General features: G+C 41.3%; 1 protein-coding gene across 3 annotated transcripts in view; it reads right to left on the bottom strand.

Moving 5' to 3' along the window:
* SBF2 (SET binding factor 2) overlaps positions 1–27,328 on the bottom strand; it is a 211,756-nt gene that overhangs the window by 143,577 nt on the left and 40,851 nt on the right. For all 3 annotated transcript variants that reach the window (XM_081942456.1, XM_081942458.1, XM_081942457.1), the window contains exon 2: positions 18,051–18,136. In XM_081942456.1, the coding sequence (XP_081798582.1) occupies positions 18,051–18,136 (86 nt within the window). The remainder of the gene's footprint in view (positions 1–18,050; positions 18,137–27,328) is intronic.

The raw sequence follows: 27,328 nt of genomic DNA, 5'->3' as shown, positions 1-27,328 counted from the left end.
CTATGGACAGGTGGGGGGCGTAGGTGAACCGTCCCTTTGAGGAACCTCCTAATTAAGGAGTGTCTCCCTGCATCTCTCTCTTGGCTTCCGTTGCGTTTGCAGGAACAACAGGGCTGTGGAGCTGGAAACCCAAAGCCCATTAGCCCACAAAGCCTCTGCGCTGCAATTTACAAGTCTCCACGTGGTAGCTGGTTTGGTATTGCAGTTTAAAAAGCTCCACGTGGTTTCCTGGCTTAGTAATGGCCGCCGGAACGCCACCCAAGCCTCCGGAGCCTCCGAGCCCTTTATTTCCAACCCCCCAGGCAGCTGGAAAAACCGCAGCCACTGCCAGGGTCTTAGACGAGGTGGAGGAAGGGCTTCAGCCTTCAGGAAGCAGAGATGGGTCAAGGAGGGTCCAGGATGGGAAAGATTAAATCAGGAGTTCAAATTTTTTAGTCTCATCACAGGCCAGACTGGATGGAAACTGGGGTCTGAAAGAGGAGCTTCAGCTTCAATCCAGTCTCGAGGCCAATTGGACGTGACTATCCCCATCAATGGACCATCCTGCAAACCCAATCTGGAAAAGCATCAATAATCCAAATGAGTTCCTAGAGAGGTTTCAGAACAACAAAAATGAAAAAGCAGTGATAAAGCAAAGTTCTACTCCTTGTGTTTGCGAGGAACTGACCATTCAGGTCTAACAAATTTTCTTAATATGAGAATAGATATTTACAAATAGTCCTTGACAACCGTTCATTTAGTGACCGTTTGAAATTACAACAGCACTGAAAAAGTGACTTATAACCACTTTTCACACTTACGACTGTTGCAGCATCCCCCATGGTCACATGACCAAATTTTGATGCTTGGCAACAGATTCATATTTATGACAGTTGCAGTATCCCAGGATCATGTGATGTCCTTTTGTGACCTTCTGACAAGCAAAGTCAATGGGAAATCAGGTTTCACAACAACCTTATTACTGACCTAACAACTGCAGTGATTCCCTTAATAACTGTGTTAAGAAAGGTCATAAAATGGGGCAGCATTCACTTAACAAATGTCTCACTTACCAACAGAACTTTTGGACTCAATTGAGGTTGTAAATTGATTATTTCCTTAAGTTTAAAAAATGTAGTGGTATCAAGCCCACAAAGAGAACTGGAGAAATGTAAGTATTGCTGGTATAATGGTTTTTCAGTTTTTTAATGTTGGTATCGAAGGTTTAACTCCTGCCCACTCCATCTACAGCTGGAAAATATTGCAGTTTGAAACTGGAGAGCTGCTGTTACCACTTAGACAACACTGTTCTATGAATCAATCATCTAAGATTTGGTATAAGAACAAATATTTTGTCCTAGAAAAAGGATATTATGCTGCTTTTCGTTTACAAATCATGTATAGTTAAAGTTAACAAAGTATCCACGTATGGTACAATGGCTACTCTTCTATATTTTCATAGGAAATGGCATTTCATGTAAAAGTGGCATTAATCAAAAAACATAAATGGCAAAAATAATAGGTGGATGTATCACAGCTGTAGATACAATGCACATAAATTATATGTATATCACATATTACAGTTTTTCTTCTTTTCTAATCGAAAGCTCCCAGGTAATGAATAGTTAGTATCTTGATCTAGCCTGCCCTTCACAATAATGCCTCATAGAAGAAATTTTTTTTAAAAGGTGATATATATGCCTGATCCCCTTTGATGAAAGGACAAGATGAATAAATAAGACAAACTCAATCGGGGCAGAGATGTAAGAGTATAAAAAGAATAAGACATATTTCTGAGATTTCATCACCTCATACAAAAGAATTGATGCTGACTTTGGAGTGGTTGATAACTTTCATCTTTTAAAGATGAATTAAGAGATTGCTACAGAGGTAGCAAATAGCAAAGCATCTAACCTTGACCCTCTAAAAACCACTGCTATTGAGTACCTTTCCTCAAGAATATGACTAAATATGGAAAAAGTATGAACTGCCTTTTTCTTAAACAAGATCCAATTTCACTATTAAAAAAGAAAAGGAGGTCAAATTTAATACAAAGGTCATGAAACAGATAAAAGAAAGGATCCAACATAACATCTTAGAAACTTCAATCCATCAGCAAGTCTCTGCAAGCATATGAGTACAACCAGAATCAAGAACAATCATTGTGAACTAAGCTTTTCTGGTATGCAGTTTTAAAAGACAGTCAAGACGTATTACTAAAAACTAGATCAATCTGACATTTGCAATGGAAAAAAAACTTAAAACACTGCTTGTTAAGTCCAGTTGCTAACTGTTGACTCAATATTTTGAAGCAAGATGCCTCCTTTTCTCTGACAACTCTGTAACTTCTAATATTATCTTGCTGTATGGACTAAAACTGTCTGGACTTTTTATTATTACTGTGCATAATAAATTTGTACAATATCCAGTGGTTTTTACTTAGTGATAGAACAGATGAAAAGACTGAAGAAAAGGAAAAGCTTGTCTGAACATAAACTTTCTAGCTATTTGAGCATCTTTCAAGAAATGAACAAATCAACCTTTAAAAATTGTTTTTAATATGATTTGACCGATTTATTTAAGAAATTTTATATGGCTAACCAATTCCAGGAGGCTTACAAAAGCCCAATATAAAGCAATAAAATGTGATAATCCCCCAGCTCCGTAGTGACAATAATCAGTCAATCAATAACTTGATGGTCTCACCCCCCCCACCCCCAAACTCTGGGTTCCCCAGGCCCATTGGCAAAATCAGATCTTTGGAGCCTTGAAAAAGAGTGTTCAAGTAGGAGGCAATTTTTTCTGTGTGGATGTGATTTTCCACAGGATGGAGCCACCACAGAGAAGGCGCTTCTTAGTTCCATTAGGTGTACCTCCTTAGGAGAGAGGAATTACATTACTGTCTAATTTTTCTATTAAGAACTGCTGACTAAGTTGGAGGCTTACCTACATACATAATTACATGCAACTGCAATTAGGAATGAATGATCAGAACTGATGTAGAGGAACTGATTTTAAAGAAAGTAATTGCTTTTGCATAAGTACAAGGGCTGCTTGGTACTTTGTATAAAAATGCTAGAAGCAGTAGTAAAAATAACATGGAAAAAGAGGTGGAAGTGGTTGAAAGTACAATAGGATTTGGATGGATGACAGGAGGAAGAGAGGCTTTAAAAATACAGCATGTTCCCAGCATAGACTAATGCCACACTCTCTTCAGTCCCACAAACATCACAAAAACATTTTACTTTCTTTGCTCCAGGAACAGAAAACAACAGAAAGTGCTGAACTATGCAACATTATTTCAACATTCTCACACTCAAAGTATTATGATTGGAGAGTCCTGATAAAAACATTCACTGTGACTAAGAACTAGTATTGTCAGTCACAAAACTATCTCTTCATCCTCTTCCCACTCTATTTAAGAATTCAGGGTGTTTGGGAAAAATGTAATCGAATTTTAAACAAATTAGGAAGTAACAAAATTAAAACTATATGTTTCATCTGTTTGGATCACCTGAATCTAAATAAAGCTCTAAAAATCACAATAAATTGATGTGTTTTTTACCACGACTAACCGTCACCACTCTGTCATTACTTTGTGTATGTTTGTGTCTGTCTGTGTGTAAGTATGTGAACTACTTAAAGTATGCATGACTGGGATTATAATTTAAAATAAAATTAAAATTAAGCTTTTCTCAAACACTGACATTTCAGTTTGAAAAGAGGAGAGGAGCTTTTGATGAAGAACTCACCAAAATGCACTTTAGCAGCATAATTGACTTGCTCTGCAATACATGCATTCTTGTACTTGTATGCACTTGAATTGAAAACCACAAACATATGATTAGAGAAAAGACTTAGTGATTCATTATGCACCACACGAATGCACATGCACAATAGCAAAGTTTAAACCTAGCATATCTATTTTCATAGAAGATAATAATACATTTAAGCATATTTTTGTCTTATATATTACTTACACATAGATTTAATCCCATCTGGGAAAAAGAACCAACTAAACAAATGACACCTGATTGTAACAGTGCATATCTCTACCTTTTTGACATATCAGGTGAATTGCTTGGTACTTTGGTTTAATACTAGTATCAATGAATTCAGTTCAATTATTTAAAATGTAGCTTTTTAAACTAAGGTTACAAATAGTGACTTCTGAAAAATTTACAATGGAAATTTAAAGTCTACTTAAAACTAAACTGAGACACTCTTAAAATAAGAGCTTCACTTACTAATTTATGTTCAAATGATAGAAAAAGAAACAGCAGTGATGAGGAATAACCAAGAATCATTTTCAGAGAAGAGGAGGTTAATAATGTTCTACAGCATTAGAAATTTAGAAAAATATTTAGTTTGAAAAGATGTCTTACGAACTACAATTATAAGCACAATTGATTCATTTAAGCAAGAGCTGGGATATCATTAAAACATTTCAAAGTGGACTACACGAAGAAGAAAAGAAAAAGCTAAGAACTGATATTCAGCATAGCAGGAGAAATAAATAAAAAGAACATTGGTTCTTACCTGAACGTGTCTTTTCAGTAGAATAGAGGGAGGGGTTACACATGGGTTTTGTCACAGGCTGATTGGTCCACAGACTGAGGGAAATTTCTATAATATTCCTCCATTTCCCATTGGCTCCCAGTTTCCTCGATGTCAAAGGACTGCACTTGCAAAATACAAGCAGACCCCGGGACCTCCCGGCCCTCCACCTGGCCATCCCTAATGCTAACTAGGGTGAGTCGTAACCCCTCCCTCTATTCTACTGAAAAGACACGTTCAGGTAACAACCAACATTCTTTTTCCAGTAGAATCGAGGGAGGGGTTACACATGGGACATACCTAAGCTTAGTCCCAGAGAGGGAAAGGTTAGGACCCAGGAGGAGGGACGGCTACCACCTGCTGGAAGACCCTGCGTCCAAAGGACGCCTCCGCGGAGGCAAATATGTCTAGCCGATAGTGGCGGATAAAGGGGTTCGGTGATGACCAAGCAGCCGCCCAGCAAATGTCCACGAATGGGGCCCTGGTGACCCATGCCACCGTGGTGGCAGCGCTTCGAGTGGAATGGGCCATGATCCCTGCGGGAAGGGTCCGACTGGATGCTTCATAGGCCGTCACAATGGCCTGCCTCAGCCACCTGCCAATAGTGACTGAAGACACCCTGGCCCCGAAGGACCTGGGCTGAAATGAAATAAAGAGAGCCTCGGATCTGGACGACTTCCGGTGCCCGAAGGTGATGGACGTGCACGTCCGCTGCTCGTCTTTTCGGTGGGCTCCTTTTGGGAGCACAGGGTGCCTTGGAGGGGCGTCCTGCCGTAGGACGGCTTGCTGGGACCCTCTGGATCGGCGGCGGCCGCGGGGGGGGTCTCCAGCTTCACCCCAGGAGCTGGGAAGCATGGGGGGTGCACAGTGGTGCTGCATGCCACCGCACGTCTTTGCCGAGCGGAGCCTGGAAGGAAACAATCAATTTGAAGGATACAGCTGAAGTGCGGTGAGGTGGGAAGTCTCCCCAAGTCTTTTACTAATCTACTCAAATGATGAACTGCAGTCTTGTTAAAACTTTGATTCAATCTCTGGAAGAGTTAAGATTGGAGGGGGGGATTTCCACCCCCCTCGGAAAAGCGGCACTTGTAAAATCTCTCCCTCTCATAGGAGAGAGAGAGTTAAAAACTTACTTTCACTTCCCCTAAGCCAGCGATGGCGAACCTTTTTTGGCTCGCGTGCCACAAGTGGGGGGAGCGCGGGGGGGTCGTGTGCGGGCGTGCCGCACCCATAATGCAATGCGCCCCCCAGTGCGCATGCGCGCACAACGCGCCCATTTTTGCATGCTTTTTTCGCCTTCCCCAGGCTCCAGAGGCTTTATAGGAGCCTGGGGAGGGCGAAAAGAGCCCCCCCGCCCCCCCGGAGGCTTCAGGGAACGTCCGGAGGCTTCCCTGAAGCCTTCGGGACACTTAAAACCTCCCCGCCACCCCCGGAGGTTTCAGGGAACGTCCGGAGGCTTCCCTGAAGCCTTCGGGACACTTAAAACCTCCCCGCCACCCCCGGAGGTTTCAGGGAACGTCCGGAGGCTTCCCTGAAGCCTTTGGGACACTTAAAACCTCCCCGCCACCCCCGGAGGTTTCAGGGAACGTCCGGAGGCTTCCCTGAAGCCTTCGGGACACTTAAAACCTCCCCGCCACCCCCGGAGGTTTCAGGGAACGTCCGGAGGCTTCCCTGAAGCCTTCGGGACACTTAAAACCTCCCCGCCACCCCCGGAGGTTTCAGGGAACGTCATCGCAAGGATTAAGGCGAAAGGGGGCGGGGCGGGGAAAGCGAAGGGGGCTTTGCATGATTTTTTCGCCTTCCCCAGGCTCCAGGGGCTTTATAGGAGCCTGGGGAGGGCGAAAAGAGCCTCCCCGCCCCCCCGGAGGCTTCACGGAACGTCCGGAGGCTTCCCTTACTACATCGCAAGGATTAAGGCGAAAGGGGGGACGGACGGGGAAAGCGAAGGGGGCTTTGTCGTCCTCCTTCTCCTTTCCCCCTCCTCTAGCCGCGCCATCGCAAGGATTAAGGCGAAAGGGGGCGGGGGCGGGGAAAGCGAAGGGGGCTTTGCATGATTTTTTCGCCTTCCCCAGGCTCCAGAGGCTTTATAGGAGCCTGGGGAGGGCGAAAAGAGCCTCCCCGCCCCCCCGGAGGCTTCACGGAACGTCCGGAGGCTTCCCTTACTACATCGCAAGGATTAAGGCGAAAGGGGGGACGGACAGGGAAAGCGAAAGGGGCTTTGTCGTCCTCCTTCTCCTTTCCCCCTCCTCTAGCCGCGCCATCGCAAGGATTAAGGCGAAAGGGGGCGGGGGCGGGGAAAGCGAAGGGGGCTTTGCATGATTTTTTCGCCTTCCCCAGGCTCCAGAGGCTTTATAGGAGCCTGGGGAGGGCGAAAAGAGCCTCCCCCGCCCCCCCGGAGGCTTCACGGAACGCTCGAACGCGGCGCCGGGGCCCGGCAGGCAGCGAACGAGTCGGAGCCTGCCGACTGGAGGAAGACGGTGAGAGGGGGGTCCTGTGAACGGCGGCAGCAGCGGCGACAATAGTCGCAACTCGGCTGCCTGCCGCCTTTCCCCTCCTTTGTCTCCCAGCCGGGGCGGCCAGCCGGCAAGTTACGACTATTGTCGCCGCTGCTGCCCCCATTCACAGGACCCGCCTCTCACCCTCTTCCTCCAGTCGGCAGGCTCCGACTCGTTCGCTGCCTGCCGGGCCCCGGCGCCGCGTTCGAGCCGGTGGCGGAAAGGAGGAGGAGAAGGAGGACAACAAAGCCCCCTTCGCTTTCCCCGCCCCCTTTCGCCTTAATCCTTGCGATGGCGCGGCTAGAGGAGGAGGAGGCGAGGGCTGCGTCCTAGCGGCGGTGGTGGCGGCGGCAGCGATGTGAAGGCCGGGCGCAAGGACGCCGAGCCTGAGGCGCCGCGCAGTGGAGGCGATCCGGGCCCGGGCGATGGAAACGCACGTCTCGTGCCTGTTCAGGGACCGTCCCGAGGCTTCCCTGAAGCCTTCAGAGCGCTTAAAACGACCATCCGAGCAACCCGGAAGTCACTTCCGGGTTGCTCGGAGGTTGGTTTTAAGTGTTCCGAAGGCTTCAGGGAAGCCTCGGGACATTCCCTGAAGCCTCCGGGGGGGCGGGGGAGGCTCTTTTCGCCCTCCCCAGAATCCTATAAAGCCTCTGGAGCCTGGGGAAGGCGAAAAATAGCTTTTAAAAAGGTGAACTCAGCTGGCCAGCGCGCGCAGGCGCGCTGGCCAGCTGACCGGGCAGCGCCTCGCGTGCCCTGACAAATGGCTCCGCGTGCCACTTGTGGCACGCGTGCCATAGGTTCGCCATCACGGCCCTAAGCAATGGGAGAATGACTTTTTACCACAATTGCGAGAGAAAGGATGGTTGAACTGATTCTTCTTTAAACTATGTATGGGAACTTTGGACTTGTTGTTTCCTGACCTCCTGTAAAGGCTGAGCCAAGATGGTCAACTTCCTCCTCCTTCTTTGTCTTTATGAATGAGATTCCTCTTTTGGAAGATTTTATGGCTCTGAACTAGTTTCCACCCTAGAGATCTCCAGGAGCCTCTCTTATTACGCATTTCCCTTGGATTTGGAATATTTTGATTCAACTATTTGATTTGGAGCTGCATTAGAAGATTTATTCTCTTCTGGATTTGCCTGCCTTGTGATCTCTCCTGGCTGTGCTTCTCCACAGACGCCATTTCTTTGCACAGACGCATAATTGTCTCTGAGGTTCATGATGGGTCATAAAAAACTACTGCCTGGCAAGGCTTCTTCGGCCCCAACATCTTTCACGTCCAGCCCGATTACGCAACAGACACCATTGGTGTCATTTTACAACCAAAAGCGTCTGAAGAGAGCTCAAAGGATTTATCTGTTCACCAAATGCTTCAATCTCTTTTAAAGGGACAGGACGAATTGAAAAAACAACTGACAGACCTAAACAATCAGCTCAGAGAAACACAACAACAAACCACACAAAATAAACAGAGAATAGATGTACTGGAGGAGGGCGCGGTTGGGATGAGGGAGGAGGTTAAGACAATCCAGAGGGGGAATATAGAATTTGAAAATCATATGATAAAGATGGAATTTGAAAGGATGTATTTTTTCCTTAGATTTCAAAACTTGCCAGAAACCGAGAATGAAGATCTTAAGGAGATTATGACTACAATTTTAGCTGAATACATTAAAAGAGACAAACAGCAGCTGTGGTGGGATATTGACCTGATTTACAGGATCAACTCAGCATACGCTAGAACACACAATATTCCAAGGGAAGTCCATGTTAAATTTCTTAGAAAGACCACAAGAGATGAGGTTCTAGGAGCTCAAAGGGTGGGACCATTAAAATATAAAGATAAAGAAATAACCATTCTTAAACAGATTCCAAAGAAAGTAAGAGATAAGAGGAAGAAATACTCCTCTTTAGCAGAAAGAAATTATATAATAAAGGAGTCTGGTTCAGGTGGTTATTGCCAGAAGGTATGCTGATTTTCTGGGAGGGCAGCAGAATTAGAATTAACACAGTTGTGGAGGCTTTCACTAAAAACATAATGCTCTCCTAGACGAAATAGGGGATGGTACACAAAAAATGAAGGAGGGAGGGGCCGAGGCTCTGCCAGTAGACGGGGGGGGGGGGGATGCAACATCTAAAGACTCAGGTCACAAAAGTGATTTGAAACATTATTGCAATTGTTGTTATAATGTAACTTTATGGAAGTGATACAAAAATGATTGAATATACTGATGACTTAGTGTTAAACTCAAAACTGCTAATGTTTATTCAAATGTTGATGTTTTTCTTTTTCTTTGTAAAAGTTGTGGGATTTGGGGGGACTTCTTTCCCCCGCAAGATGTAGCTGTCAAAATTTTTTATACCCTTTTTAATCCTTTTTCCTTGAAAAAATTTGTAAAAACCAATAAAAAATTGTTAATAAAAAAAAGAGAGCCTCGAATCTGTGCACCCCTGATGTTCACCTGAGGAAGATGCGCAAGGCGCGGCATACGTCCAATCGGTGCCAGAGATGCTCCCTTTCGTGAGAAGGGGCAGGACAAAAATTAGGCAAGATGATCTCTTGTGCCCTGTGGAATGGAGTGTTTACTTTTGGAAGAAATGTAGAATCTAGACGAAGGACCACCCTATCCTGGTGAAATTGGCATAGATCGTCCCTGGATGACAGAGCGCCCAGTTCCGATATGCCTCTGGCCGACGTCACTGCGACCAGAAAAGCCACTTTCAGGGACAACAATCTAAGGTGGACTGTTTGCAAGGGTTCAAATGGAGCTCCCGTTAAGGCCCTGAGGACAAGGGGCAGGTCCCAAGTGGGAAATCTATGTACTGGGAGAGGCCTGAGACTTGCCGTCACCTTTAGGAACTGCTTAATCAGGGGGAGGTGAGAGTGGAATTACCCTCTCTCTCCGAGAACAGAGAACAATGCAGACACTTGACGACGAAAGGTGTTATGGGAGAGGCCCCATCTAATCCCTTCTGTAGGAATTCGAGAATCTGAGCCACCGAGGCTTCGGTTGGACAGATACCAAGCAGTTGGTACCATTTGACAAACGCCGACCACGTGAAATTGTAGATCTGAGTGGTTGAGGGGCACCTTGAGGCCTCGATGGTTGCTATGACCCTGGAGGACAGGTTAGTGTTCCTCAGGAGATGCCGCTCAAGTGCCAGGCGGTCAAGTGGAGCCACTGGGGCTCCAGGTGAATCAGGACCCCCTGGCACAGGGTGATCTCCTATCGAGGTATCCTCCACAGGGTGGGGGATCGGATAGCTGGATGAGATCCGCAAACCAGGGCTGTCTGGGCCAATATGGGGCCAGCATGATGATGAGTGCCGTCTCTGTCACTATCTTCCTGAGGGTCCCGGGATAAGGAGAATAGGGGGAAAGGCGTAAAGGAGCCTGGCAGCCATCTGCTCCTGAGGGCGTCCGTGCCCTCATGGTTCGGGTCTGGAAGCGGGAGAAGAATCTCGGCAGTGTGAGTTCACCAGGGTAGCAAATAAGTCCACTAGCGGGGTGCTGAACCACCAGCAGATCTTCTGGAACAACTTGGGAAGGAGTTGCCACTCGCCGTTGTCGAGTGTTGCTCAGCTCAGCCAGTCGGGCTGATGGTTGGACGTGCCTGAGATGTGCTCCGACACCAGGGATGACAAGTGTCTCTCCGCCCAGGAACCGAGTTTCAGGGCCTCTAGCAAGAGACTCCGGGAGTGGGTACCCGCCCGAAGGTTTATGTGGGCCTTCGTGGCTACATTGTCTGTCAGAAGTACGTGATGTCTTATGATCGAGTCTTTGAAGTGTCGGAGAGCCAGGTGAGCCGCCTTCAGCTCCAGCCAGTTGATGTTGCCCTCGACGGATCCCCTGAAGAATGGACCTGAGGGACGACATTTTGAAGCACCTGTAGACTAGATATTGGTTTAGACGCTTGATATCCAGAATCACCCTCCAGCCCCACAAGCTCTTTGGTACGAAGAACAGGTTGGAGTAATGGCGCAACCCGCTTTCCGCCAACGGAACCGCCTCCACCACCTGAATGTTGAGAAGATGATTTATAGCTAGATCCATCAGGCCACGGCGTTCCGGGTCCCATGAGGGAGGGAACACCCTGAAGAGTGTCGGGGGGTGGAGAGGAACTCCAGTCGCAGGCCGTTCCTGATGGTGGACCTGACCCAGGCCTCTGTGGTGATCAGGTCCCACTGATCCGCAAAGACCACCTATGGGGAGATCCGGATTGGAGTCATTTTCCCCTGCAGAAGGGATGGCGCCCCCCCAAGAAAGGGCCGCCTGGACTGACCTTGGTATCTGTTTTGGTCTTGGTAAAAGGGAAGTCGGAATTGTCTGTCAAACCTAAAGGAATGGTACCTCTGCTGGTGGTCAGTCTCGGGAGCCCTGTAAGAAGAATGGGCTGGGCGAGAGTCTGTCTTCTTGGCATTGGAAGGAAGGACCTTTTTCTTATCCTTGTTCTCTATTAGAATAGGATCTAGTGCCTCCCCAAATAGATTAGTGCCCGTGTAAGGGGCAGCCGCCAGATTCCATTTGGCCTTATTGTCCATCTGCCAACTGCGCAACCACAGTAACTGTCTGGAAGTTACCGACGTGGCAAGAGCTCTAGAAGCATATTGTATGGAATCTAGAGTCGCATCGGCAGAGAATTGAGAGGTGGCTATGATTTTAGTGATATCTTGATGCAGACACTCATCCTGGACCGGAATACGGTCCTGTAGTTGACATAGCTACATGACAGTCGTGCGATTAAAGTAAGAAGCCGCCGCAGATTTGATTGCCCAGGCGGAAGCGTTAAAGTTCTTACGCAAGGTAAGTTCTGCACGCTTGGCCTCCGGCTTCATCTTATCAGCTGTGTCTCCTGAGACTATGGAGGAGGATGAGACCAGGATTGCTACTGGGGTATCGATTGCTAGTAATTGTAGAGCTTGGGCAAAGGCCTGCTCTACTTTGTAGAAGTGGAGATTGCTGCTACCAGGATTGGAAAAGGTGGAAGGACGGGCCCACTGGTTCTTTACCACCTCTAGAAATAAGGGAGGGGCAGGAATCTCCTCCTTGTTTGTGGCGGTGTTAGAAAACATTGCCAGATATGGATCCCTAGGTTGAGGGACCGTCAGGTCCCCAGTTCCAATCTTAGTGGTCTTCCTGGCCTTGTGTAAAAGTGTCTTGAACATGACCAGTGGAAAAAGGCCAGGAAAGGCTGGAAGATCAGCAGGAACTGAGTCCTCATCCTCCAAAAACCCCATGTCTTGATGGGTCTCCTCCCCCAAAATGGAGCCTTCGCTGACCATGGATGGGGAGGGGGGCCTAGCGTAGTGCTGTCTGTGATGAGCCACTGAGGCCCTGTCAGATTGTGATGCCTTTTCTCTCTGGGACAGACCCGTAGCAATACCCTGTGTTATAGCTGTAGATATGAGCCTCCTAATACTTTCAGGAAGGAGATCCAGGTCCTCAAGGTCATCTTGTGATGGACCCGGAACAGGAGGTTCCTGAGCAGCTAGCCCTGAAGAGGTATGGTAGGACCTAGAGGGGCCCTGCAAGTGATCCACCACCCCCAGTGGCTCTTGGGAAGATGGAGGGGGAAGAAAAAACTTCCTGCCTGGAGTGCCTGTGGGATCTAGCAGGAGAAGGGGAAGATGGGCTGAAACCTCTAGGAGGGGAACCCGAGTGAAGAGATAAGGGCCTGATAAGAGATCTGGATCTGCTGGCAGAGTTGGGCCTAGTGGACTGGGCTTGCTTTTCTGCCCTGGCGATTGTTTTCTCCAGTGCCCTCTGTTGTCTAAGCTCATCCCTAGTGGGGGCTCTGGAAGGGCGTTGGTCAGCCAAGGGCTTAAAAGCCACGGCCCTGGTTTTGGGCCTGTCTAATTGCTCTTCTCTGACTTCGCTTGGAGCCTCTGATGGGGCCCGTGGAAGCTTGGATCTTGTTGCTGCCATTGTAGCCACTCACGTGTCAGAGTAATCAAGGCCACTGTAGATCCTGCCGATGCCTGGGCCTTCGGGAGCTGTGGGCCACATTCTAGATAAGGACCTGCCGGCTTCGATCAATGGCCGCATGCAGGGAGCGGAGTACCTGACCATGAGGCTTCTGTAAATGGCTGCCTCCACATGGGCACTTCAAAATGGCCCTCACAGCCTCCGATCGCGCTGCCGAGAGCCTTAGGAATGGCCGCAGCTTGCCTTTTAATTGCCACGGCTTGTCTTTTAACCACCATGACTCACGATCCACGTGTTCGGGCAAGTTCGGAGCAGCAGGAAGGCAGCACAATCAATAGAAGTGCCGCTTGCCACAAGGAGACTCCCGGCGCCAGAAAAAAAGCCACGGTTTGCCTTTTAAGTTATGCGGCTTGATTGTTCTTCTGTCGAACTCACAATCTAGCTCCCGGAAAGCTGCGCTTTGAAGCCCGTCATCCACGCTGGCCCGGGAATCGGACAGGGCTCCTGGCCCCGCAGGGTAGGAGGTGCGGCACCCCAAAGGGCTCTCCTATCACGCATGAAACAGAAACAACTGTTCCTAGGGGCCGCAGCTGAGATAAATTTAGTAATTTAGATTATTCAATTAATCCAATCAAATCAATGAATTTTAGCAAGTTTTACAATAATTTGAAGGTTTCCTACCTAGGAGCCAAAGCAGTGCTTGGACCAAAAGACTGAGAGGAAACTGGGAGCCAATGGGAAATGGAGGAATATTATAGAAATTTCCCTCAGTCTATGGACCAATCAGGCTGTGACAAAACCCATGCGGAACCCCTCCCTCGATTCTACTGGAAAACATACAGTTCACATTTTAATTAGTAGGTGACCTTCTACCGCTGCACTATAGAGATAGTATCTTAACTTACTGCACCTGGGGATGGTTTGCCAATTGCACAGTGGCAGATAGGAGAGCACTCCAGAGGGTTAAAATCATAGCCAGAGGATCATTGGTTGCCCTCTCCCCTCCTTGGAAGAGCTTTATCGCTCCCACTGCCTTAAGAATGTTCAAAACATTCTTAAAGATCCATCTAATCTTTGGGCACTCCTTTTTTGAACTATTACCATCTGGCAGATGGTACAGGATAATGAAAACAAGGACAAATAGGCTGAAAAATAGCTTATGTCCCATAGCAGTAACTATATTGCATTCTACTGTATAGTGTAATGTTAATGCAGTATCAAGAGTTTTCAATTTAATTGTATAGAATGTGGAGGATTTCTGTTTTTGTTTTATTTTAGTTTTCTTATGTATGATGTATACTGAAGATGGCATTTAATTTCGTACGAGGTGCAATGATAATAAAGTAAACTAAACTAATAAGCACAATTGATTTATTTAAGCAAGAGCTGGGATATCATAAAAACATTTCAAGGTGGACTACATGAAGAAGATAAGGAAAAGAAAAAGCTAAGAACTGATATTCAGCAGAGTCGGATAAATAAATAAAACATACATTTCTCATTTTAACTAATGAATAATTTTAATGGAATGACAGAAACTAAAATGGGAATGAATAGTTCCTACCCCCCATCTACCACCACCACCCCACTATCTTGCTGCCAAGTATCTATTTTTATTTATTTTTTGCTGGACTAGTTTTTCATTTTCTTTTTAGTACTTTGATATAGATACTTAATGACCTTTAAATTACACTGTTTACTTTGGAAGTTTATCTTTTAAACTACTTGGCTTATCATCTCATTTGAAATAAAAATATTTTGTTCAAGAAGATTTTGTTTTACAATAGAACATTAAGATTTACTTCAATAAAAAATAGAACGTTAGACCTAGAAGAACAAATTTTCCAAAATGAACTCTAAGCTTAGTTGCATTTGGCGTTATGGGACAAGATTCAGAAATGACAGTGACAAATATCTGTTGAAACTGATTTGGAACAAAGGGAATCATGACTTTTAAAGATAACTTTGACCTGTAATGTGACATCATAAAATTTTACTTTAAAACTATATTGATTAAGGTCTTATATATTCGACTATAATTATAATTATTTAACCAATCTTGTTTGATAGGTTAAAACAAGATTATTACTACATAGAAATATTTAAATTCATTTCAATGAAACAATTAACAAAGTTCACAAAATAGCTCAATAGAATAGAATGACCTGCACTTCTTTTTATAGCAAAAATATGTGCTTTGCATATCTTTCCAGAAACTGATGTGATATTGCCTTGTCAATATTTTGGCATCCTAAATTTATTTCAAGTAATTCAAGACTAGTGTACCATAGACTAGCATTAAAGACAGCTCTTTAGAAGGGCATGAAATCTGGCTAGGTGATTTTGAGCCAGTCACTCTCTCTCAGCCCCACTCACCTCACATGGCTGCTGTGGAGAAACTAGGATGAGAAAGCAGTATTAGATATGTCTACCACTTTGACTATTTATAAAAATAAAGACAATATTTAAAAAATATTTTTAAAAATTGTACAAACATGATTGCTGGGTATGCTAATAACTAATGCTTTTGAACTGAAATATATTTCACTAAGCCAAGCGGTTTAGTGGGCAATTCAAATATCCACTTGATTTTGAAAAGACTCTGTATTTTATATATGGATATGCTTCCTGTTCTGAACCTTAGAAAACAATGCAGTTTAGTTTAGAGATTTATATTTTTAAAAATGAATGTAATTCTACTAACGGACATGAAGAAACATATGATGTGAGATTAAAAATGACAGAACTAAAATTCAGTTTTAGAACATTGTGAACTCTAAATACATTTTTAGCTCTCGGAATTCAACTTTCTCAGAATCACTGGAAATGTAACACAAAGTTTCCTTAGTACACATATTTTGATAATGCAAAATGATGCAACTTTTTGGAATTTTTGTTTTAAATGAAGTGCCTATTCTAATTTATTTAAGGTCATTTTTTTTAATTTTAAATTTTCAGCTGTATGAAAATTAACAGACAATAATATTATAAACCTGGACTACAGTGACTAGTACAAATTCCACAGACTAAAAAATAAATTGGCTTTTAAAAAACTGATCAGAGGGTATGGAGCTAGGATAAAGTGTCCCATCCATCATCCATTTGGCAATAAATGTAACGTCATTTGTAAGGAAGGAAGAAATTATGTATTTGTGTCTTTAGAAATAGTTTTGAACAAATAGAATTCTACATTACATTATTTCTAAAAACAAGATGTGATTTTTCATTATTCCCTCACTTCTCATAAAATAAAAAAGAACTTCTTGATTATGGCTCAGTGCTACAAGATTGCAACCTATTGAAGCAAAGGAGACTTAGATTTGAAAAAGAAAAGGATGGAGACACACATAAAACCCATGTATAATACTTTGAGTCTCTATGATAAAAGAAAGAAAAAAGCATATCAGACAGCCAATACTAATCTAAGCAGCAATTGTAAAAGAAGTAATAGAAATGCTATTTATCACTTTTATCAAAACCCATGGAAATTTTTATAGTTATTTAATAATCATCAACTTTGTAAGCCATTAAGTTCATATGTAAGCTAGGTTTGTATATGAGATATTGCAATGAGTTTACAGTGCATTGTTTATAAAGTTGTTTTGACTATGAATTGAACTGTTATTAGCTTTCAACAAATTACATAAAATGCCACAGTATAAAAATAATAACTGTAAATATACCTAAATAAAAAAATGTAAAAACAACAACTCTATATATTGTTGTAACATCCTTAGCATCAAGAGATTCTGTGAAGTATTACCTGTTTTCAAAAGGCAAACAACTTTCTTGGAAGTTCCTATTTACTAATATAAATACAACTATAATTTAAAGAGAAGCCTTTTTGAATGTATATAATAAAACTTCAGAATTGATTGTTCTTATTGTATTCTTTTCCCATCATACAAATGCTTCTTAGCCAAGAATTCATTATGCTAAATTTTTGAATCACATCTCTACAAATATTTTCCTGACAATGTGACTTTTACAAGAAACAGAAAAAAAATGTTCCCACAGTATGTATGGAAGTATTAAAACACCAAAATAATGGGTTACTATGCATATCCGTCTACAATTTATGTCAGAATATCATGATCTTGTTTATAAGAAAAGGAAGCTCACAGTTAGTCTTGCATGTGCAAATGTATAGTGATAAGCATTTCCTTTTATGGCTCCGAACCAAAGAACTATGTTTACACTTCGCCTTACTGTATGCATGAGTGCCAGAAAGCCTTTATGCCATATGGCTGCTATAACACTAATATATGCCTTACCCTGGATGTCAATCTAAATATGCACAATGTCTGCATATAGGATCCCTAAATAGGATTTTAAATATTGTATATAGATGCTACATATTTTAGAGTAATTATCCAAGGAGAATACTATTACATTACTATGTTGTATGAAGTTCTATTGTGGAATTGGCTTCTACACAGATGGTACTCATGTCAAATTGAAATGGTTGATTAAGTTGGATTGACTGTGCCTTTATATTTACAGTGCAGATAATGTATAATCCATACATGCCTGGTGGGAATTATATACTGACAATCTTCTAAATAATAAAGTCTTAAACATTTCTGGTGAAAATTGAGATGAATGGTCTCCAGCTCACTGATTTAAAACTACTTTATGAAATATGGCATTTTTGGATGCAAAACCATCATAGTCCAGACCTTTCTCCATACATGAAATTGTGCACTACAATAAAAATGCCATTATTACTAAAAAAAAAGGAAAGCAGCCCAGCAGTTCTCAATTCACAGAAAGTCTATTATAGTACTTATACTAGTTTTTAATTCAGAAGAAAATATTAACATCAACATTTGTTCTGTGCCTCCACTCCTCTTTTTTTGAAATCTGGCAAATTTGGGATATTATGATTTTTTTCTTTCAAAAATGAACACCAAAAAAAATGAAGTCCAGAATCTCACATTCACATGTCCTAATAAGTTCTAATACGCAAAGCAATGATTTGTTCACAATATAAATTTACAGTTGAAGCTAAGCTAACCTTATGGCAAAATGGGATGTGAGATGTACAAACCCAGAATTAAAGGTTTATAAATGCATGCTACAGATCAACTTACCAACTCTATTCCCTGTGGAAAAGGAGTATCATCCAAATCTTTTAAGGGAAATCTCTGTATTATTTTCCCCAAGCCATCTGTTGAGCCTACAAATAAAAGGAAAAGTCAAATATCAAATATCAAAATGAAGTTCTAGAATTTTATTTTTCCCATTAAAAAAGTCGTCAAAGAAATAAACTGCATAGTGCCATGTTATATTAAGAACTCTAAATATAAATGCTGTTTTGAAATGACAGCATTTAGTATTTAGAGTTCTTAATATATTTTCAACTGACAAGTTATTGCTGAAGTTTGTAGAATTTAACAATAATTTAAATAATATACTTTATTCAAGACAAACCACCTTGCTTATAATTCAGTTCTATTGCATACACTGTGGATCAGTGGTGGGATTCATTTTTTTTTTACTACCGGTTCTGTGAGTGTGGCTTGGTGGGCACGGCAGGGGAAAGATACTGTAAAATCTCCATTCCCATCCCACTCCAGGGGAAGGTTACTGCAAAATCCACATTTCTTCCCAATCAGCTGGGGTTCGGGAAGCAGAGAATAGATGGGGCAGGGCCAGCCAGAGGTGGTATTTACCGGTTCTCTGAACTACTCAAAATTTCCGCTACCGGTTCTCCAGAACTGGTCAGAACCTGCTGAATACCACCTCTGTTATGGATGCAGTATTAAGATATATATAGCATCCAACATAGACTCTTTGTCTTAGATATAAACAAAATGAAAATGAACAAACGCTATAGTGTAATCTTGCTTTTAAAAAGTATTTGAATAAAGTTCCTATCATTCTGGCATTGTAACAAACTATCTTTCAATATGTTTATCATCACACTAAGTAACTAGAGAAAAGCATAGAGGAAATATTTTATTCCAATATAAAATGTCATTTGGAAATGAAAACAAACTACTCACATTTAATGAAAAGTTTTCAAAAGCACATTTTTAAAATCAGAATTCACACTGAATGCCACAAGGACCTGTCTACACCACACCAGATCACATTTCAGGGTGGGAAAAATCAGAATAAGAGTTGGAAGGGACCTTGGATGTCTTCTATTCCAACTCTCTGCTTAGGCAGGAAAACCTACACCGCTTCAGACAATATCATCTTTAAAACTTCAGTGTTGGAGCATTCACAACTTCTGGAGGCAAGTTGTTCCACTGATTCATTGTTCTGTCAGGAAATTTCTTAGTTCTAGGTTGCTTCTCTCCATGAATAGTTTCCACCCATTGCTTCTTGTCCTGCCCTCAGGTGTTTTGGAGAATAGCTTGACTCCCTCTTCTTTGTGGCAGCCCGAGATATTGGAACACTGCTATTATGTCATCCCTTGTCCTTCTTTTCATTAGACATACCCAGTTCCTGCAATCATTCTTCATATCTTTTAGCCTCCAGTCCCCTAATTATCTTTTTTTGCTCTTCTCTGCACTCTATCTGGATCTCCACATCTTTTTTACATCAGGGCGACCAAAACTTCAGTTTGTATTGCTTGCATTAACACATTTAACCCTCTTATTTTTAAAAAAATAACCAGACCTTGTTTAAGAAAGCCATGCATTTTCATAAGCCTGGAAATAGCATTCCATTTTTTTCTGACTTTGGCTTCTCCTCCTGTCTCCCAAGGTCATTCCCATGTACCAGGGGTGTCAAATTTGCAGTCCGCATGCTGGATGCATCACATGCTGGCCACGTTCATCCCCGGTTTAGCGAAGGGGAGTTTGACACACCTGCCAATTTGCAAGCCTGGAAGTGCAACTGCCTCTTATCCAACTGCTGTTCATTAAAATTGATTTGTTAAGATAGGTCATCTTCAGTGCTGCTGTGCAAAACCTAGCAAAACTATATAACTACATGTTGTAACAGAGCTGGTGTTTGAGTGCAGCAGGTAGGTGTAAAACTGTTCTGTGTGTCATGGGTACAACACACTAATTTCATATGATTAACTCTCAATTGTCATGATTCAATTCCTGTAGGATTCAATGTTGAAGATGTTACTGTATTTACATAATTCCTAGAGGGATGAATATATCAAGATGCAACTTTAAATGTATAATCAACTAAAAAGATACTCAAGGAACAAGAAGTGTGATCATGACATATTGTTTGCAACATTCAGTGCCACAGAAGAAAACTAAAAGTAACCTGTACATTATCTGTATGCACTTTTTAATTAAGGGTAATGAAGTTCTTTTTCTGTACCTTTATCTTGAGATTAAAGTCTCCTACAGCCAACAAACAGGAGAAACAAACAGCATAATGCAGTGTAGAAACTATAATAATCCTTGCTGATGCCCAGAGTAAGTGTACTGATAGAGGATATGGGATATCTGACTACACGTAAGAGTATTTGTGAGATAGAACTTGAATCTGAATATGAGCCAGCAATGTATTGTACCTGTAAAGAAAGTACTATAAATAAATTTTAGACTTCATCCACATCTGTAATTTCCAAATCATGGAAAATAATACAAGTGAAACTCGAAAAATTAGAATATCGTGCAAAAGTTCATTTATTTCAGTAATGCAACTTAAAAGGTAAAACTAATATATGAGATAAGACTCATTACATGCAAAGCAAGATAGTTCAAGCCATGATTTGTCATAATTGTGATGATTATGGCTTACAGCTCATGAAAACCCCAAATCCATAATCTCAGAAAATTAGAATATTACATGCAATCAATAAAACAAGGATTGAACATAGAACAATATCGGACCTCTGAAAAGTATAAGCATGCATATGTACTCAGTACTTGGTTTGGGCCCCTTTTGCAGCAATTACTGCCTCAATGCGGTGTGGCATGGAAGCTATCAACATGTGGCACTGCTGCGGTGTTATGGAAGACCAGGATGCTTCAATAGCAGCCTTCAGCTCTTCTGCATTGTTCGGTCTCATGTCTCTCATCTTTCTCTTGGCAATGCCCCATAGATTCTCTATGGGGTTCAGGTCAGACGAGTTTGCTGGCCAATCAAGCACAGTAATCCCACAGTCATTGAACTAGGTTTTGGTGCTTTTGGCAGTGTGGACAGCTGGAAAATGAAGTCAGCATCCCCATAGTCTGCGGAAGGAAGCATGAAGTGCTCCAAAATCTCCTGGTAGATGGCTACGTTGACCCTGGACTTAATGAAGTACAGTGGACCAACACCAGCAGATGACATGGCTCCCCAAATCAACACAGACTGTGGAAACTTCACACTGGACTTCAAGCATCTTGCAGTGTGTGCCTCTCCATTCTTCCTCCATACGTCCTTGGTTTCCAAATGAGATGCAAAAGTTGCTCTCATCAGAATACGACATTTGAAGCCCATGTCCAGGATCTGTCTGTGTGTGGTGGCTCTTGATGCATTGACTCCAGCCTCAGTCCACTCCTTGTGAAAGTCCCCAACACTTTTGAATGGCCTTTTTCTGACAATCGTCTCCAGGCTGCGGTCATCCCTGCTGCTTGTGCACCTTTTTCTTCCACACTTTTCCTTTCCACATAACTTTCTATTGATGTGCTTTGATACAGCACTTTAGGAACATCCAACTTCTTTTGCAATTACCTTTTGAGGCTTTCCCTCTTTATGGAGGGTGTCAATGATGGTTTTCTGTACAACTGTCAGGTCAGCAGTCTTTCCCATGATTGTGATTCCTCCTGAACCAGACTGAGAGACCATTTAAAGACTCAGGAACCTTTTGCAGGTGTTATGGCTTAATTAGCTGATTAGAATGGGACACTTTGTGCCTAGAATATTGCACTTTTTCACAATATTCTAATTTTCTGAGATTATGAATTTGGGGTTTTCATGAGTTGTAAGCCATAATCATCACAATTATGACAAATCACGGCTTGAACTATCTTGCTTTGCATGTAATGAGTCTATCTCATATATTAGTTTTACCTTTTAAGTTGCATTACTGAATAAATGAACTTTTGCACGATATTCTAATTTTTCAAGTTTCACCTCTATTTTCATTCTGTTCTACTTTCTTCTGATACCACCTTAATTACTGTATCCAAGTCTTCAAATCACACTTTAAGAAGAATTCAAGAAAATAGAACACTTTAAAAGAAGGGTAACAAAGATATTCAGGGGACTAGAGAGTAAAATCTAGGATGAGAGATTGAAGGAGCTGGGTAAGAGAAAAGATGATTCAATGAGATCATGACGGCACTCTCCAAATACTTGAAAGATGCTCATATAAAAGATCAATGGTTTCCTAACATTTCAGAGTGTAAGACCATGAATAATGGACTTAAGTTACAAAAAAAGCAGAATTCCAAATGCATGTTGGGGGGAAAACTGTTCAACAGTAGAATTACTTATCCAGAAGGATGGTGAGATCCTCTTCCTGGATGCATTCAAGTAGCCATCTGGCCAGACACTTTAATCTGTATTCCTGCCCTTACCTGAAGGTTAGACTTAATGGCCTTGCTGGCCTCTTCCATTCTATGATTCTGTGATATGAACCATCACATTTACAACTATTTGTAAATCTGCATTAAGGCTACCATTCATAATAGTGGGCTCATCATATTTCAATGTAAACAAAAATACTTCAAAAATTAAAATGACATTATCGGATCATGCATCTACATTTCCTTTAAAAATGCAGACTATACAAATTAAAAAGCAAACAAACAACATTGAGGGTAATGTACACAGTGAATTCTTCTAATGTTTAGATATAAATTTGTGATGACCTTGATTATTCCTACTCAGATCTAGGAAGATCTGACTGCCATAACATTCCTGGCCATAATAAATTTATTAGGTCATTGACTTTAACAAACTTTAACTGATTTCTATGCATTCTTTCAATTATCCATTTAATGTCTTCTTTTTGCAAGTCTTAGATTATAGAGCTTCTATCATACTAAATATGAAAAGACATATATGTGATTTCACTCTTAAAAATGCCAACACGGAAATTATTAGCAGTAAACATTTCTATTAGAAAGGTATTCAAAAGCATAGAAAACATTTTAAGGTTAACAGAGATTGATAATGCCTAATGACAATATTCCATATAATATATATTATAAGGTACATTCCAATGGGTAACTCACTGTCAAACTGTGTTTTGTTTTGTTTTACTAGGTTAGAATGCTCACTCAATGAAATCTAGAACTGCCCACAACCACTAGAACTACCACAGATGACTTATGCCATAATCTTTCCATTTCAATTTTCAGATCTTTATACTTCTTGATTTCTCCAATTCTTTGTCTTCTATGCCCGTGATGGCGAACCTACAGCACGTGTGCCAGAGGTGGCATGCAAAGCCTTGTCTGTGGGCACATAAATTATTGCCAAGTGCTCTTCAGGTTTCTAGCATGCACACGCACGCTGGTCAGCTGGTCTTTGCACGCTTGCACGCACTGGCAACCCGAAGACCAGCTGGCCAGTGCATGCATGCACACCAGCCAGCTGGTTTTTGGGTTTCTGGTGTGGGCATGTGTGTGCACATTTCAATTTGGGCACTCAGTGCCGAAAAGGTTCGTCATCACTGTTCTATGCTATTCTTGATATTGCCACATCAATTATCCACACTTTATTCTTTTAAACCACAATTAAAACAAGATACTTTCAACTTATGCATAATGAATAATTAGATCTGTTGAAAATATAAAAATATGAATGTCAAACAAAAACAGATGTCAACCAAAATACAATATTAGGGCACATACAATTAATGTCTGTTTACAATGTACTTTTTACAATTAAGATGGATTTTCTTATGCCTTAAAACATGCAATATATACCATATTTTTTGGTGTATAAAACACACTTCCCTCCCCAAAAAAGTGGGTGGAAATGTCTATGCATCTTATACAGTGAATGTTGCTGAAGGCCTGCCTACCCGCCGACTCCCACCCTTCGGCCTCTGCCTCCCAGCAATTTGCTTCCTTGCAGCAAATAGCAAACAACCTGGTCAACTTCAGCACAGCCTGATTTAGCATGATCAGCTGTGATTGGATCTGACTCCCAGAATGCCATCTATCAGCTGTTTCAGGCTGCGGAGATCGCCACTGCACATCACTGCTGCCACCAATCACCACTGTCACCTATTGTCACCTCTGCACACCCTATTTTCGGTCTCCGTGTGTCCTGTTTTTGGCCTTTGCATGCCCCATTTTTGGCCTGTTCCAGGCAGCAAGGATAGCCAGTGGCGGAGATCCCTGCCGCTTGGAATGAGCTGAAGAGGGGGCACATGGAGGCCGAACATGGGGCACATGGAGACGGCAATAGGTGGCAGCAGCGATAGGCAGTGGTGATCTCCGCAGCCTGTATTCTGGGAGGCCGATCCAACCGCCAATCAGCTGCTCGTGCTAAATCAGACTGTGCTGAAGCTGACCAGGCTGTTTGCTGTTTGCTGCAAGAAGGCAAATTGCTGGGAGGCAGATTTTTCCCTGCACCTAGTTTTCTCCCCAAAAACCAGATGTGTCTTATAGTCTGGAGCTTCTTATAGTCCAAAAAATACAGTAACTCATAATACAAAATTCTACAAATCATGTACAAGTTATTAATGATCTAATAAGGTACACTTAAATATGTTTTCTTTACATAATCAATACAATAGTTGAATTGCAGTCCAACATTAGCATTGGTCGTACATAATATCAATTTAAGGACTGTATTACAAAATCTGGAAGAATTTTATATCCATAGCACACAAATTGAAATGAAGAATCAGCCACAAATACCATTTAGTTGTAGACTTTTCTGCTTAAATAGTATACTCTAAATATTAAAATCCTGAAGAAAAAAATCTAGGTTTTGAATCTCATTTCCTCTCAACTCCCTTCTTATATAAATCTTTCCTATTAAAGGTCACATGCCATCTCCTGGCTGCCCTTTAAATTCCAGGAGCAAATTGTTAGTGCAAGTTACATTCCAAATTAATGAGTTTTGTGATAAGCTTTGCCTTTCCCCCCTGTGAGATATAAGTAACAATATATTTAAACTGAATTTGTTTTTAACTCTATGTTTAGTCAAGTGCAAATAGTTAATATATGCTTGACAATGACAGGCACAAAACATATCGCAAGAGATACATATGTATTGTATAATGCAGCAGCACAGTTTTGTTGTATAAATAGTACGTTACCAAAGTGTGCCAAAATTATATTGTTTGAAGTTCATATTTCTTTTCTTCTTTACTATTTTTTTTTAAAGTTAAAATACAAATCAGTGTTATTGGGATGATTTGGGTTAATTAAGAAGCCATGGGAAACTTTTTACGAGTTGATTACAATGACAGTTTGTAAACAGGAGGTTTTGAAACAATCATTTTGCTTTTTAAATTATTGCTCTACTTGTTAACTATTTTGTCATTAATATAGTAGGTAAGATGATTGGTTAATCTGCAAATAGAATTAGTAGTTTAAAATTTTGCGAGGCTGTTTTGAAAGGGGCGGGAAATTAATATTGCTGTAATATATTTATCACTTATACATATGTGTATATGTGTTAGTGTTTTTTAAATACACTTTTTCAATGTCGTTTTGTGGATTTGTTTGTTGTTTAAAAATGTTGGCGTTTTGGAATTTATATTTCATATACTGGTACATGTCAGAGAGAGAGATGTAATATGTGTAACCTAATTTATGCAAATACATAATTTTCCGTATGTATAAGCATTTTACTCTTTATATCTATATTATATACACCAAAATAGAGAAGCTATGCATAATCTGACCATTCAAAAATAATTTTAAAAACTGATTAAGATGCCAGAAGTCTTAAAGGAGGTGCTGTTATACTTTAACTACCGGTATGAGCGTATATACAATCAAGAAATTTAATACTACAGATTTAAAATACTTATTCTTTTTATAAGTGTTTTACTTCTTTTCTTCCAGCACAATCCCATGCATTTACAGTACACAAGCAGTCATAATAATTGTCTTTCTCACATATAAGCATTTTTCAATTAAAAGCAATGCATTTTAACAACATGATATTCACTTCATGAAAACAAATTATGAAAACAAATCAGGAAAGTACCAAACTGGAAAAATCCTGTGGGGAAAAGATTTCCTGTAGTCTAACATTATAACCAACTGAATTTTTTTTTCTCAATAGATGAGCTTTGCCAGCAAACAAGCAAGAAGGTTTAATATCTGTCAACCACTTTTACTCTAATTAGTTGCTCAGGTTAAAATTCTGTGTCCTGGCAGTAATCTGGAAGGAAATACTTCCTTCAGGCAGCTTCACCTAAATGGTTTAAGGTTTTACAAGTTAATTCAAATAGCAGCACCATAAAGTTGATGGAAACGTCATGCAGTACTTTATCAGAACAATCTTGTCTGCATAAGAAAGAATTGGCTCTTTAATGACACTGCACCTGTTACTAAACTCTAATGTGGAAAAGCTATTCCTGGTGAACTAATTCTGTAGTATTTGGGTCTACTAGGAGTTAGTTCAAAAGATCATGGAAGGCTGAGGAAAACTGTCATTAAAGAAATAATTAAGACCAAATGTGTTATTTCAAATTGTTGATAAATGTAGAAGGCACCAGAAAGTCGGATGAGCCCAATTAGTAGGGAATGCACATTGCCCAAGAATAAGCAAAAATTTCAAGGCCACTTGATAATTGGAGTACAGGGAACTTCAATACAGAACATAAACAAAAGTCTTTCATTTGATAGATACTGTACTGAAGAAAAAACATATTTTAAAACTGTGCTCTGCATGTGGGATAAAGCAGGCCAAGAAAATCTATAGCAAAGCTACCCTATTAAGTTAAAAAGAGAGAGATAACCACAGATTTACACTGATGCCACCCAAAAATTAAAATAATTTTAAAATGCTTGTAACACAAAAGGTTATAATAGCCATCTTGCCTGCTTTGGCAATATACTCCAATTTATGCTCCAATCCCCAATGAGTAATACTAACTATATATTATAAATAATAAAGGCAGCATATACATTAAATAAAATAAAGAAATAAAGGCAATAACAATCACAAAAATGCAACATGTCATAAAAACTTGTTTTAAAAAAGCCATCTAAAAGGTGACTTGGTCCTAGAGCAGTGTTGTATGAATGACCGGGCATCTTGTCAATTGGTGTTTAGAAGACAATAGTGTGTGGCCAGGAAAACATGCCTTGGAAGAGAGTTGTATACCTGAGGCCTATCATTGAGAAGATCCTATTTCTAGTCACTCCAACTTCCATGGCAAAGTAAGGATAGCCTCATATATAGTACATTATATTACCCTAATCTTATATATAATCACATTTGATGGGTCATTGTGGCCAAGCCATACCTCTCTAGAATCAGATAT

This window comes from Natrix helvetica (genome assembly GCF_964273705.1).
Source record: "Natrix helvetica genome assembly, chromosome: 1".
In the NCBI taxonomy this organism is placed as follows: domain Eukaryota; kingdom Metazoa; phylum Chordata; class Lepidosauria; order Squamata; family Natricidae; genus Natrix; species Natrix helvetica.
This window is presented reverse-complemented; position numbering and strand designations above follow the sequence as displayed.